This window comes from Capra hircus, chromosome 2 (assembly GCF_001704415.2).
Source record: "Capra hircus breed San Clemente chromosome 2, ASM170441v1, whole genome shotgun sequence".
NCBI classification, from domain to species: Eukaryota; Metazoa; Chordata; class Mammalia; order Artiodactyla; family Bovidae; genus Capra; species Capra hircus.
The window spans coordinates 34752972-34772838 of record NC_030809.1 but is presented as its reverse complement, the minus strand read 5'-3'; the positions used below and the strand labels follow the sequence as shown (position 1 = coordinate 34772838).

At 34.7% G+C, this 19867-nt stretch overlaps 1 protein-coding gene across 7 annotated transcripts in view; it reads right to left on the bottom strand.

Moving 5' to 3' along the window:
- IKZF2 (IKAROS family zinc finger 2) overlaps positions 1 to 19867 on the bottom strand; it is a 179681-nt gene that overhangs the window by 61877 nt on the left and 97937 nt on the right. For 5 of the 7 annotated variants that reach the window (XM_005676497.3, XM_018059907.1, XM_013972532.2 and 2 more), the window contains 2 exons: positions 7544 to 7810; positions 813 to 980 (listed from right to left, as the gene is read on the bottom strand). In XM_005676497.3, the coding sequence (XP_005676554.1) occupies positions 813 to 980; positions 7544 to 7810 (435 nt within the window). The remainder of the gene's footprint in view (positions 1 to 812; positions 981 to 7543; positions 7811 to 19867) is intronic. The other 2 variants (XM_013972544.2, XM_005676498.3) reach the window with 1 other exon arrangement.

Sequence of the window (19867 nt, the reverse complement as noted above, 5' to 3'; positions counted from 1 at the left end):
TCATCATATCTTCATATTAAGATTAAACTTTAATATGTCATTATGAACAGAAGGAGCATATAAAACTGGCTTGAGAGTATTCTATATTAATTTTCCACCTTTAACTTCTTGGTTATAGCAATTCATGCTAAAAGTCAAATGAAATTCATTCAGATTTCTAATCATTCTTTTGCTTTTATGTACTATATTCTGGCATTAAGAAAAAATCAAACAGTAGATTTTTCTAATGATTTATGAAGCAGAGAAAAGTTTCAGAGAGCATCCAATGACTATGGTTTGAAAGTTAAAGAAACAAGGAGAGTTAAAATGAAATATAAAATACTCTCACAGCTAATTTTCTAATAAACATAATATTTTCAAGTTTAAAATAGTTTTATTTGATACCCCCTGAAGTCCCCGCCTAGGTACTCTATCAGTCAAAAAAAGTCACAGCATTTCTCTCCTCTATGCTAACATCAACATGTAACTATATATTTTTACTGGGTTTTCCATTATTCTGGACTAACCACAATTACTTCATTAATAATTATAAAATTTAAAATTATAGAAAATGTAACAGCTGTTTTCATCAATGGCTTGAAACTCTTCAGTTGAGTTCAGTTGAGTACTCTTTTCTGCCAAGTCTATAAATCTAAAAAAGAAGGGCCAAATGCATCCTGCAAAATCTGTCAATTATTCAATGTATACAAAAAAAAATCATCTACCTCATTCTCAGCTATGTACCAAAGCTATAAGTTACTTTGAATTAATCTATAGCATACTTCTGAATTCCCACATTTTAGTTTTCTTCTTAAAGAGCTCGTGGCACTTACCAGAGTGGGTCCTGAGGTGTCCTGTGAGGGCGTCCCTTCTTCTACAGGCATAGCTACAGAAAGGACATTTGAACGGCTTCTCTCCAGAGTGTAACTTTATGTGTCTCAGAAGGTTGCCCTTCTGAGTAAAAGAAGCTCCACACTGGTTACAATGAAAGGGACGTTCACCTGCAGAAGGGTAAAGAGGTGGGGAAGATCAAGTAGGTTACGTGCAAGTGACTAATTGGATCTACAATGTTAACCAGAGCCAGTTCTCTGTGCTGAGAATGTCCATCTCCCTCCTATGTCCTCTAAACCTTTATCTTCCTCGAATTTGCTTTGCTAATACCAAAGTCCCAAACTTTAGGTCAAGTGCCATTTCCTTTCTTCATATAAATTTCACAGGATTCTTGTCACTGACTGGAAAGAACAACAGTCAGAACATTGGCCACTGGTTGAAAAACTAGGTGCCATCAATTAACTGGTTTTACAGGTTGCTTTACATACAATATTTCAAACCACAGGATGGCATTACTAATTTGGTGTTAATAACTTCAAATTACAAATAAACAAGTGGAAGTTCAAATATCGAAGCATCTGATTATAGTCACAGATTAGAAGTACTAGAGCTGATCATGACTCTTGGTCAATCTGACTGTAAAATCTTGCTCTCTTTATTATACCATGTTATTATCTCTTTTTAAAAATATGACAGAAACTTTGAGCTGAAAAGGACCTATAGTCTAACTCTCTAGCTGATCATTTTCTTATCAGGGGGCCAAAGAGGTTCAATGAATGAACTGGGTTACAAAGCTCATTACCAGAAAAATCTCAAAATAGAGCTTAGGTCTATCAATTTACCCAGTCACTAACAATAAAACCTGTGGCAAATTTTCCTAATACAATCAGAGAAAATCCAAAGAAAATTATTCGTCCAGATATTTCCCATACATGTATTCTCTTTTTCTTGTGAAAATAATTTATTTGATGGGAACGTTTTCTACTATTACTGATATTGCTCTAAAATTGTTTAAGCCAGAATCATCAGTTGTCTGTCAACCGATAGCCATCAACAGGCTGTCAACAGTCATCCAAGGTAAAAGCATGTAGTTTGGTGAGGGTGTAAAACTGGCAAGTAGGATCAAACTAATAACATCACCAAACCATCATGAACTACTCCCTTTAAATGTGTCTATCTTAAGATAGACATAAAATAAATTATAAATAACACAAATCTGTTAAAACTCAACACTAGAATAAGAATTAAAAAACAATTCTCTTTTGATTGAATTAGACCATGTCTCTACTTGAGGTTAGATAATGACTATAATTTTAATAGTTCTCAAAAAACTTTACACTGAATTGTCACGTTTCTCATCCTTAGCTGAAACATTCATAATAACAGTGAACAATGAAACTACAATATATTTGGGGGAGAACTTTAAAATAATACAAACTCAATGATTCTTTTTATTAAAGAAAGCTAGGAGGGATAAATAAAATCACCTATGGTCACCTTCTAGCAGTTACCACTGCACATTCTATCATATAGATTATAAAGCCTAAAGAAAAATGGACAGATCAGATGTATCTTGAATTCTGTAGTTCTTGTTCATTTTGGAATTCAATGATATATATATATATAAAGTAACCTGTGTGTGTGTGGGTAGCAAAGTTTTAGGTTTTTCTTTGGCGATCTTATGATGTAAGTTTACAAAAAGTTCCCTATATTGATGGTTGAAAAAGAATTATCCATAATGTTAACATTACCTTAAATTTTATCTAGTTTATTTTGTTTGATTCATTTGGTAAAACTGAAAAACCAGCACTAAATACAGGTTAAAATGGAGACATTTAACCTAAAGCCTCTCATATAATATCTTATAAAATAATCAAAGTTTAAAAATAAATTTAATTTTGGTAAGTCATTTTTTAAATTTTATACACACAGACATACACACATATACAACTTACTTCTTTGACTTTTTTCAATGGAATAACAGCCTAAAGGTTTTTAAAATCATAATATTCTACTCCCCACTCATGTCATGGAATTAGTAATAAAAAGGAAAGAGGATTTTATTATTGAAATTAACTTTTTAGAGAGTAAAAAAAAATAGCAAATGCAAATTACACATTTTAATCAATATATTTGATTTAACTTTTGAAATCTACATAAGGTTTCCCAGGCAACCACAAATTAGTACTCAATAACTTTAAAACAAATTAGTATTTGAACAAAAATACTTGAAATCACATTTGCCTTGGGAAAATACTCCTGGTAGAATGCTAAATTTGATTTTATTTAAGCCTCTTACAATCTTTGAGTTGAAATATTTTTAAACCCCTAATTTAGGTTACTGAATTCATCATTCAAAATAACGCTAATCTGAAAAATAACAGTAAGGATCATTTTTTAAAATAACTTAATTCACTTAATTATGAGACTAATGACAGGGTAATTTAGTTGTTACATTTACAAAATACTCCAGATATCCTCAAGCATTTTTAATAAGAATTATCTCTGTATTTATATGATCATCTTAAAGGGGTAGGAGAAATGTCTAATTATAGCCAGAAACATTGCCCTGTTGCTGAGTAAGTCTTAGTGAGAAGGTGTTTGCTAATTCTGTTCCCATGCCATGGGAAGGGAAGAAAGAGGCATGAGGAAGGTAACGGTCATGAGCCCATTTTTGGTAAGAGGAAAGAGACTATGGCAATAATGCACTTTGATTTCAAGCAAATGAAGCTTTGAGAAATAATGATTTTCCCGGCCTACACCTTACAGAGATATGTGTAAAATTATCTGATAATTAACCGAACGGTTCAGTTGACTAACTGTATTGTATATATAACTTGAAACAATACATCTCAGTTATTTTTTAATAATTTGTTTTTCTTTTAATACATAGACTGAATCAATTGGTCCTTTTCAAGTTGGTTTAAATATATATTAAATATTATATATTGTCTAAAATATATATATTAATCACATTCTTCACAGGTAAACAAAAACAACTTTCAGGAGAAATTTACAAACTTACTAAACACATCAGTAACACTATAGAGTTTAAGTTCAATTCAAAAACATTAAGTAGGCTATTGTATCTGTGATAATCTTCTGATGGGTAGGCAACGAAGTCAGATTAAGAACTCTGGATTCAGAAGAACAATTAAGATGTAGTCATGTAACCACATTATTGTTCATTTTCATCCTAAATCTGTTTCTTTTTTTAAAATCAATCTACTCATCTAGTCAAGGACCATTTTTATTCACTGAGGGAAATTATCTACTATTCTTATTATGGAATAAATTATATTTAAATATTTTACATATTTTCATAAACACATTTCTAGATCTGTGTTTACTCAATTGAAATGCAAATATACATGCATCAGTTTACTTTGGTGAATCAAAGGCAGAGGGTATGCCTCTGTAGGCTGGAACCACCACCTACAAATATGAAAAATCCCAACTATGTGTAGAGAGGGCTTTGGAGCAAGAGAATGGCTCCACAAAGCTGCAATGGACAAAATATGGTGTTGAAAAGTTACAAAGATGAGAGTACTCTACCCCAAAGAGAGGCAAAATTAAGAATATTCTATATGTCTAGTGTTTGTATCAATTTGTGTTCATGCATGAATTGATTTACTACCCCTGCTTCTTTTCTTCTCACTTCATTCCCAGTGAAGAGTGCCTGGAGTATCCGATGACAATATTACCTGATTACCTACTAAAGTAGCAACACCAAAGCGGTAACACCAAGCCATTAATAAGGCACTGGAATTGACACTTTAGTAGAGTATGAAAGAAGAAGAAAAAGAAGTGGATTAGAGCTGATACTCCATGTCATTTTAATAAATTGGGTGATTGTGTATTTTTTCCACTATCAATTTTATATTAGACATTCTGTGAGCTAAAGACACAGAAGCTTATGTTTCTCAAAGGGATTTAAGGATTGAAGACCGTGTTTTTTATACTAGCAAGCTATAAATAGTTGGTGAAAGAGGGAAGTTCTAAAATGAAGATAGTTCATCAAATTAAGGATAAAAAATTTGCTTAATGTCTATATTTCAACTTCACTTTTTGCCAGTCTAAAGAAACACAAATAGACTTTCCATTCTCACAGTGCTAAAATGGAATTGAAAATGTCATGACCCACTAAGACACATAAACTGGGTCATCAGAAATACACATAAAAATGGCTAACTTAAAGACACACCACAATTTTATGGTTAACAATGTGTGGCAGGCAGCCCAAGCACCTCTATGAATTGTTTAGTAACTTTTAACAAAAAACCACCCAGATCTTAGAAAAGTATAAAAATTTCCCAATACTTTAATAAATATTTATTAATATTAAACATTCATAGAGTTCCAAGAATATTTTTTTAAAAGTCTATTTAGTCTATTTTCCTTGCCAGCTGAGTGAATCCTATATTCCCAGGACTCATGGAAATCTGTGTAACTATTTAGAAATAGTTTCCTGGTGGTTCAGACAGTAAAGCATCTGCCTACAATGTGGGAGACCTGGGTTCAATCCCTGGGTCAGGAAGATCTCCTGGAGAAGAAAATGGCAACCCACTCCAGTAATCTTGCCTGGAAAATCCCATGGACAGAGGAGTCTGGTAGGCTATAGTCGATGGGGTCACACAGAGTCGGACATGACTAAAGCGACTTAGCAGCAGCAGCAGCAACTCTACCATAGTAAATATCAAATGGACAGTACAGTAGGTGGGTAATTATTTCTGTATTTATAAACCAACAATCCTCATGAAAGTCACTGTAGATACAGTGAAACATCAATTAACCTAAATTTTCAACAGAGTACACTTAAATTTTTTGAATGTTCTTAACTCAGACCAAAAAAGGTTTATTAAAAATGTTACAAAAATTGTTTAAATATATTTTTCAGCCTTAAAATGAATACTATTTGCAATTCAACTGAAAAGTCACTCTAGTAATTTTATTTAGTTTCTACATTGCTAGATGTGAGACGGAGACATCCCCAAGTGTGTTATCTCCCTCAATATAATCGCTCCGAGATGACGGATACATCATAACTTTGCGGATCTCTTCTTTTAAACCTGCAGTTAGAATAACTTCATGACCATAGAAACAAAGTAGACTCATATTTTACAGTCATTTTCTTTTCTTCTTATCAAACATGATACTTAGCTTGATCTTTTAATTTTTTCCATGAGACATTTCTAACAGTTAGAAGAAAAATCATCTTGACTAATAATACAAATATTACTATAAATTCTAAAAATATTTTAAAAATATGATGCTATTTAAAAAGGAAATTCAAAACAAAAAGTAAAAATATAACTGACTGTATGGTTGGATAAGAGTGTAGGCCCTGAAGTTGATGATTTCAATTAAGGTAATAGTGATTCTAAGGTGTAGTTTCTCACTATAATGAAACTATCAGCCTTAGAGTATTGATATACGAAGCATAAAATATTTGAACAAAACTACTTTGGACATCAGGAAACACTGAGCCTAGCCTCAAAATGCCCTTAACTACATAAGGGATGATGGATAAATCACTTAAATGTTTTGGGCTTCATTTTCTTCATGTGTAAATGAGAAGTTTGGACCAAGAAGATGTCAATGTTCCCAGGATCTCTCATGTTTTAAGCATCTACTTACTAAACTGATTACTTAGAAGTCTTTAAATCAGTCTTTACTGTGATTTATCTCTCTTCCAAAAGAGTGTCATATTTTAAAACTCTGAGTGTATGACTTATTACTGTTTTGCTCTATTAATACCTCTCAGAATTATAGTTTAAGCTATCATAACCTTTAAATCAAATTTCATATGAATTTGAAACTTTTTAAGCATCAACGATCCACCTACCTTATCACAGTATCATTTCTTGTGTTTACATCAAAAAGAACTTAAATTTTTTACCAAAGGATTTAAAGAGATTTAAATAAGGCCTTCTCAATGAGTTGGTTTTTCACATTACTCAGATGTATAAAAGTATATTAATCTGAGGTCCTTTTCCTCACCTGATTCTATGATTACACACCAAAGGATTTAAAGAGATTTAAATAAGGCCTTCTCAATGAGTTGGTTTTTCACATTACTCAGATGTATAAAAGTATATTAATCTGAGGTCCTTTTCCTCACCTGATTCTATGATTACATATTCCGACCACCGTTTGTTACATTCTACCCTATGTTCTCTCCTTGCAGGAGTTGTAGTTAAAAACTACAGGAAAAGGGTGACATCCTGGAACTGGGGAAAATAAGTATCTGTCTCCTACACAGACCCATGGAAGGCAAAGACTGATTGAAAATTGTATTTCAAGAAGTTAATTAGATAAGGTGAAAAGGATCCACTATTATAAAACTGCATGAGGACCACATTATAGGATAAACATCTAGCTAGCAAACTCTATTCTCTGCCCATGGGTATGGTAAACTATGTATAGGAGTACAAAAAAATCAAGTTACACAATGAAATTCTCCTATACCTTTTGAACCCTCATCATATTATTGCTATATTAAGAACTGCGGAAACTGAATCCCAAACTTCTTTTTGAAAAGCTATTCAGATCTGAAGGCTGGAAGTCAAGACCCAGGCTACTTGCTGCTTTTCAGCAATCCAATACTAGCAGAATTCTGAAAAAGGAGTTTCACCATTGCCACCCCTGAATAAAAAGGAAAGAGAATAGATGTCAGGTAATATCAACATCAGATGTCACAGGCAGTCATCAGGTTATTCTTTCAGCTGCTTACCAGTGTGACTCCTTTTATGTACCATAAGCACATTGGGCCCAATGCAAACCATGCCACAGACGTCACATTTCAGTTTACCATTCGGAAGCCGGATTCCTCCCTCGCCTTGAAGCTCCTGGACTTTCCTGTTGTCTGCCACCTCGCTGCTTTCAATTAGGGGTTCTTCTAGGCTGCTACCCTCATCATGGCCCCTGATCTCATCTTCGCGGCTCAGGGGTTTCCTGTCACACTCTTCATCACTCTGCATTTCTAGCTTTACTGAATTTGCTGTAATTTAAAGAAGAAAGGAAGACATTTTGAGTGCGTGTTATGTGTTGTCCCTACATCTCTTTCCCACACATTGCCATTCTATTAACATGGTTGGAAATTCTGTAGAATACAGCACATTCTCTGCAGAGTAAAGACCATCCCTCATGCAACATTATACGTGCTTTGCTCCAAGGTCTCCAGTGAAGCTTTGGTATGAAAGTGAAGATGACCTAGCGAAGCTCAAGATAAACAGAATGATGCTTTATTTTTACACACATGTTTTTCTTTAATTCAGGGTACACTTTTTAAGCAAGTCCTTAAAAAACTGGTATTGTTAGATTTTTGAGTTTGTCATTAAAGTGACTGAGACAGGATTATGAAAAGGACAAGATGAGATACTACTTAACCCACTGAGCTACACCTCTTCTTAACTATATATATATATACACATATATATATATACACACACACACACACATACAAACACACACACACACAAGCCATAGTCTCTGTTTTCCATTAGAACACTTGTGTAAACCTGCCTTTGAAATGAGCAAGAGAAACAACTTGGGATATTAAGCCAGCAAATGTCTTAGACACATGAAGTCATCCAGGCGAGGCAAATATTCTAAAAATCAGACTAAATAATACAGTCAGTTGAGAGCTATATAGATGAAGGGCAGAGTGCACAGAACTCACATGCTCTTAAGCTACTCTGCTTTTTTATTTCCTGTGTGAAAAAAGTTCTCCATAGAACATATTAGTCTGCAAATCAAAGTATTCCAACTTTAATCTATGCACACCAAAAAGCAGTGAATGACAGGAATGGCATAGCATGCATGCACGCACTTGTGACTGTTAAGAAATTTAATGCCTTCTGTTTGCTGTTTTTGGATCATCCCACAGAAAAGTTGGAATTTTGTTAGCACAGCCCTCATGCTGGATTGCTGACAGAGTCCTTTCACAGAGCAGAAGCAAGGTTTAAGAGAATACCAGGTTTTATCCACTGATCTTGAAAATTTCTCAAGAAACCATATCAAAGTTACTAAGCAAAACAAATTATTTGGTATTACCTGAATAGAGGAAATATTTTCATAAAAAGGAAGTACATTTTTTTTTTTTACTGCAATTGTTTTCTTAGAGAAACCACCCCTTCTCTGCCTTGTTGTTAGTTCTTATGACAGGCAGCACACACAATCAAAATGACTCCTCCATACTCCCTCCATGGAACTCCCCTGTGAACCACAGGCAGTGTGGTGCAACGTGGGGATCACTAGATTTAGTTAGGAGAACTGGCTTTGACATTTACTGCAATATAATCTTGAACTAGTTATTTAACCTCTGAATCTTATGTCTTTCATTTACAAAGTGGAGATGAATTCAGATAACAGGATAAAGTTTAAGCACAATAGTTTAGCTATTAAGAGCAAAGTTTTTAGCAGCGGCACTTAGTATTATAAAAGGAGTGTCACGTGGTGCATATTACTAAGTTCTCCATGTCCTCTACAAAATCGGGATGATAATGGCACCCACTTTGTAGGACAGATGGAATCATTAAATATCTAAATATAAAAAATGGGCTTACTATTATTTTTCTTTGGACAAAACTGTTTTTATTCCATAAAGTTTTTGTAAAGATCAATTAATGTAACAGTACATAAACTGACCTAAGAACTACAAAGGGATATACAGCCTTCTTGCCTCATCTCTAATAGAATATATATATCTTGGGTTTTACCCTATTTACAAATTAGCACTGCTTTACTGGGTTTTGAGAAGAGTATGGACAATATTTTTCCATCTTGATATTTCCAATATGCTAAGATATTTGTGGCATACAAGAAGTAATTCAGGTAGTATTCCCTGAAACATTTTAATTAACTGATTAAGAATTTTCTTTCTTTAAGGTATTTTCTTACATGTTTAAAGAATCCATTAACAGAATAACAAAAAATTAATCATCGTAAAGGATTAGATTTAGAAAAGGCAGAGGAACCAGAGATCAAATTGCCAACATCCACTGGATCATCAAAAAAGCAAGAGAGTTCCAGAAAAACATCTACTTCTGCTTTATTAACTATGCCAAAGCCTTTGACTGTGTGGATCACAACAAACTGTGGAAAATTCTTGAAGAGATGGGAATACCAGACCACCTGATCTGCCTCCTGAGAAATCTGTATGCAAGTCAGGAACCAATAGCTAGAACTGGACATGGAACAACAGACTGGTTCCAAATAGGAAAAGGAGTACGTCAAGGCTGTATATTGTCACCCTGCTTATTTAACTTCTATGCAGAGTACATCATAAGAAACACTGGGCTTGATGAAGCACAATCTGGAATTAAGATTGCCAGGAGAAATATCAATAACCTCAGATATGCAGATGACATCACCCTTATGACAGAGAGTGAAGAAGAACTAAAGAGCCTCTTGATGAAAGTGAAAAAGGAGAGTGAAGAAGCTGGCTTAAAACTCAACATTCAGAAAACTAAGATCATGGCATCTGGTCACATCACTTCATGGGAAATAGATGGGGGAACAACAGAAACAGTGAGAGACTTATTTTGGGGGGCTCCAAAATCACTTCAGATGGTCACTGCAGCCATGAAATTAAAAGACGCTTGTTCTTTGGAAGAAAAGTTATGACCAACCTAGATAGCATATTAAAAAGCAGAGACATTAATTTGCCAACAAAGGTCCGTCTAGTCAAAGCTATGGTTTTTCCAGTGGTCATGTATGGATATGAGAGTCGGACCTTAAAGAAAGCTAAGCACCGAAGAATTGATGCTTTTGAACTGCGGTGTTGGAGAAGACTCTTGAGAGATCCTTGGACTGCGAGGAGATTCAACCAGTCCATCCTAAAGGAAATCAGTCCTGAATATTTGTTGGAAGGACTCATATTGAAGCTGAAAATCCAATACTTTGGTCACCTGATGTGATGAACTGACTGATTTGAAAACACCCAGATGCTGGGAAAGATTGAGGGAGGGAGGAGAAGAGGACGAAGAGGATGAGATGGTTGGATGGCATCAGTGACTCAATGGACATCAGTCTGAGTAAACTCCGGGAGTTGGTATGGACAGGGAAGCCTGGTGTGCTGCAGTCCATGGGGTGGCAAACAGTCAGACACGATTGAGTGACTGGACTGAACTGAGCTGAAAGGATAAAAAATGAAAATTATGTCCTTTTCTACCGAAATCACCCATTCCTCAGTTCTGGTCTCAAAACCATAATCCTTGTCTTCTATTTAGAACTGTGTATGCATGTATGTGTATACATGTGTATATACAGGTTACTGTTTTTACACAAATTGAGCTGACTTTACCTTCCCTTTCTTCAGTTAATAATATCTGTTCAATATTTTCCACATTAGTACAAAGAAATTCAGGCTGCCCAGGTGGCTCAGTGATATAAAGAATCCTTTGCAGGATCTGCAGAAGATGTGGGTTCCATCCTCGAGTTGGGAAGATTCCCTGCAGAAGGAAATGGCAACCCACTCCACTATTCTTGCCTGGGAAAACCCATGGACACAGGACCCTCGTGGGCTACGGTCCATGGGTCACAAAAGTGTCAGATACAACTGAGCAACTGAGCACACAGGCACAAATACAGAAATCTACACTGTTCTTTTCTAATAATACCTGCATAAAATCTATTTTACACACATAATATATTCACCCAGGCTATTAAGATTATTTCTTTAGTGCTATTATAGATATTATTGTATAATATACCATACAAAACTGTTAATCTGGTAAAAACTAGTTATTTAACTTTAGACTTTTGATCTGCATTTTTTATTGTGAATGAAGTTGGGTATCTTTTTCATGTTTAAATGTGTTCTCTCTCTTTTTTTTTTTTTTTTTTAGAAATGCCTATCAAAATTCTTTGCCCATTTTTCCACTAGGTTGTCAGCCTTTCTCACTGAATTTAAATGCTTTATATACTAAGGAACTTAGCCCTGTGTCTGATATGTTTTGCAAAAACTTTGGTATATCTTTTTACTCCAGGGTATTTTTTTGGCATGTATGTTAAATTTTTTACATTTTGAATTTTAACATTTTTGTTAAACATAACATATTTAAGCCATAACAATTATGACTTCTGGATTCTGTATCTTGCTTCAATAGTTTTTCCATATTCTGAGAAGTTCTTCCATTTTTTTCTGAGAAGGAAAACTGTTCTAATCAGTGTAAAAATACTACCGGTTACCCTACATAGTCCCATGTTTCATTTGTAACTGTCACATAAAGGAAAAATTAAGAAAGAAAACAAATGAAAAATATGACTTAATGTAGCATGATTTCATATACCAGCCTGTGAGCAAATTTTCCCGCACATTAAAGTCATGTACTAAAGATCACAAATTTCACAGCAATGCTATCACTTACATTTTTGAACAAGTCAACATCTGATAAGCTGCCTTTAATGAGTATAAAGTCTACCCACATTTCATTTCAGGAACTAAAGAAATATATATCCAAGAGAAGTTAAGTCTGAACGTATGGGCCTCTTCAATCTCAGAAGAGTGCAAATTTATGACTTGATGTTCTACTACATTATCTTTTCCCTCGGGAGAATATTAGAATATGGACGGTAAAACAACATTAAACATTAGCAAAAATGTCATTTTACAATTTATCAGGGCTTCCCTGCTGGCTCAGTGGTAAAAGAATCCGCCTGCCAATGCAGGAGACATGGGTTTGATCTCTGGTCCAGGAAGATCACACGTGCAACAGAGCAGATAAGCCCAAGGGCCACAGCGATTGAGCCTGTGCTTAAGAGCCCAGGAGCCTCAAATACTGAGCACCCAAAGGCCACAATTATTGCAGCTTGTAAGCCCTAGAGCACATGCTCTGAAACAAGAGATGGTATCACAATGAGAAGCCCGCGCATTACATCTAGAGGGTAGTAGCCTCTGCTTGCAGCAACCAGAGAAAAGCCCATGCAGCAAGGAACCCAGCAGTAAAAAAAAATAAATAAGATTTAAATAGTTTTAAAAAGTCCAGTTTGTGAGATGTCACCATTACAGTTATAACTTTCTTTTCTATCTACAGAAGAACATACTTGAGATGAATATCCAAAAGCATAGATATACTAGAACTAAATATAAAAGAAGTGGTAAACTATAGTAAGAAACTAAGATAAGAAAGATTTCTAAAGTGAGCAATGCAAAGAAATAGAGAAAAATAATAGAATGGGCAAGAATAGAGATCTCTTCAGGAAGATTAGCAATACCAAGGGGAACATTTCATGCAAAGATAGGCACAATAAAGGACAGAAATGGTATGGACCTAACAGAAGCAGAAGATATTGAGAAGAGGTGGCTAGAATACAGAGAAGAGCTATACTAAATAGGTCTTAATGACCTGGATAACCATGATGGTGTGATCAGTCACCTAGAGCCAGACATCCTGGGGTGCAAAGTCAAGCAGTCCTTAGGAAGCATTACTAGGAACAAAGCTAGTGGAGGTTATAGAATTCCAGCTGAGCTATTTCAAATCATAAAAGACGATGCTGTTAAAGTGCTGCTCTAAATATGCCAGAAAATTTGGAAAACACATCAGTGGCCACAGGAATAGGAAAGGTTAGTTTTCATTCCAACCCCAAAGAAGGACCATGCCAAAGAATGTTCAAACTACCACACAACTGCACTCATATCACATGCTGGCAAAGTAATGCTCGAAATCCTTCTAGCTAGGCTTCAACAGTATGTGAACTGAAAATTTCCAGATGTACCAACTGGATTTAGAAAAGGCAGAGGAACCAGAGATCAAATTTCCAACATCCACTGGACCACAGAAAAAGCAAGGGAATTCCAGAAAAACATCTACTTCTGCTTCATTCACTATGCCAAAGCCTTTGACTGTGTGGATCACAGCAAACTGTGGAGAATTCTTCAAGAGATCGGAATACCAGACCACCTGACCTGTCTCCTGAGAAATCTGTATGCGGGTCAGGAAGCAACAGTTAGAACTGGGCATGGAACAACAGACTGGTTCAAAATTGGGAAAGGAGACGTCAAGGCTGTATATTGTCACCCTGCTTATTTAACTTATATGCAGAGTACATCATGAGAAATGCTGGGCTGGATGAAGCACAAGCTGGAATCAAGATTGCTGGGAGAAATACCAATAACCTCAGATATGCGGATGACACCACCCTTATGGCAGAAAGCAGAGAGGAACTAAAGAGATTCTTGATCAAAGTGAAAGAGAGTGAAAGAGCTGGCTTAAAACTCAACATTCAAAAAACGAAGATCATGGAATCCAGTTCCATAACTTCATGGCAGATAGATGGGGAAACAATGGAAACAGTGAGAGACTTTATTTTGGGGGGCACCAAAATCACTGCAGATGGTGACTGCAGCCATGAAATTAAAAGACACCTGCTCCTTGGAAGAAAAGCTATGACAAACCTAGACAGCATATTAAAAAGCAGAGACATCACTTTGCCGACAAAGGTCCATATAGTTAAAGCTAAGGTTTTTCCAGGAGTCTAGTAAGGATGTGAGAGCTGGAACATCAAGAAGGTTGAGTGCCAAAGAATTGATGCTTTCAAACTGTAGTGCTGGAGAAGACTCAATGAGAGTCCCTTGTACAGTAAGAAGATCAAACCAATCAATCATCCTAAAGGAAATCAACCCTGAATATTCACTGGAGGGAATGATGTTGAAGCTAAAGCTCCAATACTTGGGCTACCTGATGCAAAGAGCTGACTCACTGGAAAAGACCCTGATGCTGGGAAAGATTGAAGGCAAGAGGAGAAGCAGACAACAGAGTATGAGATGGATGGTATCACTGATTCAATGGACATGAGTTTGAGCATATTTCGGGAGACAGTGTCGGACAGGGAAGTCTGGCATGCTGCAGTCCGTGAGGTCACAAAGATTTGGACATAACTTAGTGACTAAACAACAAAACTATAGTAATCTTTTCTCTAATGATATTATACTCTGAGGAATTATATATTTGCCTTGTATGAATATATATACTATTGCTATAGTAAATAATGATTAATATTTATTGATATAGTAAATCAATAAAATGCAACACATTTTAACATATACATGGCATATATTTTTTCATAAATATGGTGGATGTGCTTATTCACTCACTCATGTCCAACTCTTTGAGACCCCATGGACTGTAGCCCACCAGGCTCCTCTGTCCACGGGAATTCTTCAGGCAAGAATACTGGAGTGGGTTGCCATTCCCTTCTCCAGAGATCCTCCCATCCCAGGGATCAAACCCAGGTCTCCTGCATATCAGGCAGATTTTTTACCATCTGAGTCACCATGGAAGCTAAATATGGTGTCCTATTGTACAAATAAAATTCCATTCTAATTAATATTTAGCTCATCTTACCAAAATTAAGTTGAAATTCTAAGATAAAAGTGATTACTTAAAATAATCAGAATTTTAACCGTTCAATATTTTTCCTACTCAAAGAACCTACAAGATTTCTCCTATTATTTATTTTTACTACTTAGGATTTTTCTAATTAATCTAGGGCATCTAATATTTTAACTATTAATGATTAAATTTGTGTTTGGGAAATGTATACTCTAAATTATAAACTACATAATGACTATAGTTACATGAAGTCAATATAAATTAATCACTGAGTAAAAATCAAAGTAGTGGCGCTATCAAATTTTTGAAATTAAACTTTAACTCTTTATCATATAGTATTCCCTGGTGGCTCAGATGGTAAAGTGTCTGTCCACAATGTGGGAGACCTGGGTTCAATCCCTGGGTCAGGAAGATCCGCTGGAGAAGGAAATGGCAACCCACTCCAGTACTCTTGCCTGGAAAATGCCATGGACAGAGGAGCCTTGTAAGCTATAGTCCACGGGATCGCAAAGAGTCGGGCATGACTGAGCGACGTCACTTCTTCATTCCTTTTATAATTTGGTTAAAAGAAAGGCATTCTGATACATGGCTAATTTCTTCTAAGATAAGAAAATGTTAGTATAAATGAAATCTTATTACTATATATCAACAACAAAAATTGCTTTTCAAGCTTATTTTCTTGATAGAAAATGAAGAATGTAAAAATTCAAGCATATCCATGTGAAATGATACACATCTTTATATATTGAAAAGCATTAACAGTTTAATGAAAACAATATTTTGTCAGAATAATTAGCAATGAAAAAAGGATGTGAAATAAGATTTTAATTGATCAATTTGTTCTTTGTTATTCAATATTATAGCCACAAATAACTATCATATATATAGATAGGTGAATATTATCAATGAAAAAATATATTATAAGTATCTTTTTTTCCCCCTTGAAGGAAATATTACAGTTCATAGTTTTAAATAAAGAAGAGTTGAATTTTGAAGTATCCAAAAAAAGTTACACTGATTCTTTGTTACATTGATTCTTTTAGTACACTTGGAGGTTTGTAAACACAATTAAAGGATAATAACTGTTGACTGAAAAGACTTTTATAATCAATTTTAAATCGATAAAGCTTTGAATATATTTTAGGATAAAATATTCCACATATATAGTTATGAAAAAAATTGCTCCATAATGCAAACATGTTTAAGGATTAAAGATTTATCCCCTTCTTTATGCTTCCCAACTACTATTCTTGAACTTTAGGATATAGCTTATAGATTCTACTAAAATGCATGTTTTAATCACCTCCATTTACATGTGATCACCCCAATGCCAAGAGGTAAAGAGATTCACATAAGAGCTCTTATAAATGATTCCCAGGCCAAACAAATTTCAATAATAAAAGCTTTTCAGTAAACATATTGGATTGTCTACACTCAAAGCCTTCATAATTATCAGTTTCAAGATACATACTACTGAGTGGATAAAGTTACACTGGACTTGTCTTAAACTCGGTAGCATGGTATTAAATAAAATGATAACCTAATAAGGGTATTTACACAGCTAAACATATATAGATCCTTGCTTTAAAAAAAAAAAAAAAGGCAGAAAACCAAATGGGGAAAAATCATGTTGTTTTGTGAAGCTATTAAAATGCATTATTTTAATTCAGTCTATTTCATAAGAAGTTTTCATTACCACTATTATCATACTTTAAAAACTAAAGACAATTCAAAATCTAAATGTATACCACTTAAAAATGAAATGCACAATGCTGTCACATACATCAATAGACCTCACACAGTAGAGCTCATCCACTTCAACCAATAAGACACAAGGACCAAAATGAAATCTGTTTAAAACTCGTTGACTGAGCCAGCAAATATTTATTATGTGCCTAATACTGTGTTGCCCAAAAAAGTTTATTTGCCATCAATACTCTGCTAAAATTGATTATGAAGGTTTGAGACTAAAAGCTAAAGAACATTTTTCACTTAAATAAGAAACTTGTATTCAGTTCAGTTCAGTTCAGTCACTCAGTCGTGTCCGACTCTTTGCAACCCCATGAATTGCAGCACGCCAGGCCTCCCTGTCCATCACCAACTCCCAGAGTTCACTCAGACTAATGTCCATCGAGTCAATGATGGCAGCAGGATGGTATGTACCCAGCTCAAGAAAGAGTTTATGAGTAAAAAGTACAGGAAATATTTTACTATCATGTAATTTGGTTATATACTGAATTTATTGACCTAAATAGTACATAAATGTGGAGAGATTTTTCCTTAGAAATTCCTATTTTTTATTAACTCAACCAAATTACCCACTTATGTAAGATGGTACGAGAGCATATGATTTTGCAATGTCTGGCACTTGATGGCTTCAAATAAAATTCTCAGCTTTTAACATCTGGGGGGAAGATCACTTTTTTACACACATGGAGAAATATATTCAGTTAATTTTGAATTATAAAAGTGGAATAAATTATATCCTCATTGTTAGCATGAGCTTTTCACAGATAATTCTATCATTTGTTAAACGTCGAGTTTTTGAAAAATCATAGAAACCAGAACCTAAAATACCATTATCAAAATATTTTTAAAATCTAAATTAAACTTTACACAACTTCAAACTTTATTATTAGTATGAGTTGATTCTATTCATCCACGAACAGATTATTGAAATTTCCTAGCCAGGAAAATAGTGCAAAGGGATTATGATTTATTTGCTGCATTTGAAAAGTTACAATATTTATCTTATGGAGTATAAAATAGGCCTTCTATCTTAATTACTATTCACTTAGTGATTTATTTCTGTTTAATTTCCAAGCTATAATTTTCAACTCAATTTTTAAGGAACTAAGTAGTCAACACTATGGGAGCTAAAGAAATATTTCTTTCACAGTGCTAGTAATAAAAGATAGCTAAAATGCCATTCTTATCAAGTTGCGGGAAAAAGCCTTTCAGGTGTGATGTGTAAGTCAGCTTTCATGTGCTTGGTTTCTGTTGTGTGAACATTTAAGAGGACACCTACATTGTGTTATTACTTACAAGCGTTAATTCTCCAGGGCTATGCCAGATAATGGTGTTATACACACTAATTGAATCAATATGTCTATCTAATAATCTGTTGAAGTTGCCTCTGAGCTCATACAACTCTCATTTAAACTTTCAAAAAAGAAACACCAAACATGATTAAATTCATGTTAACAGCCCAGCAGCTGTTTAAATAATGTGTTAAAAACACAAACTGCTTTCCTAACTCTGATGTAAAGCATAATTATTTACTAACAAACTTTCCAGCCATCTACACAATTAAAGTAAAATCCTCACAACAAAAATTAAGGTATACGCAATCATTTTTCAAAAAATTTCCTCAACAAATTTTCACACAGTATAAAAACTCTGTTCCTTTTAACTGGAAATAAATTAATACATACATTGTACAAAACAGATCCCTCATAACATCCTTAAAGTATTCATTTTAGAAATGGTTGGACAAGTCCAGACACTGGTGTCACTCAACTGCAGCTGAGGCATTTGACAGTAGCATTCTAAGTCTGCACATCACATTACCTCATTTTCTCAAAGTCCCTGCTCTCTCTCTCTCTTTCTCCTTTCCCAATATAGTTAGATTATATATTTCTTAAACCTACTAGAGTAACTTGATCAAGACAGACCTGGTTCTGAAATATGATTACTATTCTAAAAGCACTGTAGAAGAAAGTTACTCTGCACCTGATTGAAGGAAACCAGGGTCTTTACTTCCCTTTCTGCCACTTAACTAGTTCTGGGACCTCGGGAAATTTGTTTATTTTGACTCAGCCTCCTGCATCACCTGAAACATGGGAAAAATAACACTTGATGTTCCTGAAGCCTAGATAAAACAGTCTCTACACTGAGGATTTAGAATCCTTTTAATAATTGTAATAATACAAAAATAATTTATAATTCTTATTGATTTAAAACAGTTCACATTGTCTCATTGGATACTCAGAACCACAGTGGATTATAGGTAGGACAGACACAGATAAATGGAGGTTGGTTGCTAAGTAACGTTCCCAAGTAAATGATATCAATGCAATATTTTCTGCCTTTTGTCTTCGCCATCTTCCTATGACACAATACTGCCTGTCCAATTAAGCAAGTAACTAATAGTAGTACTACATTTAGAAAAAATATCAGTCCTGAGCAAATCGATCTTTCTGATGCTATAAAACTGTGCCCATAAGTTGAAGAGGATACCAGGAATTCAAGCCCACATCGGTTAGATAAAATAAAAATATGTTTCCATAAACTGAGGTGTAGATGAACACTTTTTCTGGGAGGCCTGTTCCTACACTTTTTCATTTGTAGGTTTACTTTGGTCTCAAGGCAGGGACAGGTTCATGTAGTGCAACAAGTTCCTGAAGAATCTGCCAATATTCAATCCTTTTCCTGATCCCTACTTTTTCTATATTCCCTGTCATGACTTACAGGTGGTAGGTCAAGACAGCCATTGGAGGAATAAGTCGCTATTATCAACTTTAATCTCTAAACCAAGTTATAGAGGATGGCATTTTAAGACTTCCTTTGTGGTCACATTTTGACAGTCTTGTGTCAATTTTTGTTACAAAGATAAATCCTATCGATGAGTAGCTCATGCAATATTTCATGTACATTTAAAGAGATTGTCACAACAAAATAAATACCAGAAAAGTACTCTACCTCCTTGAAAAAGAAAAACC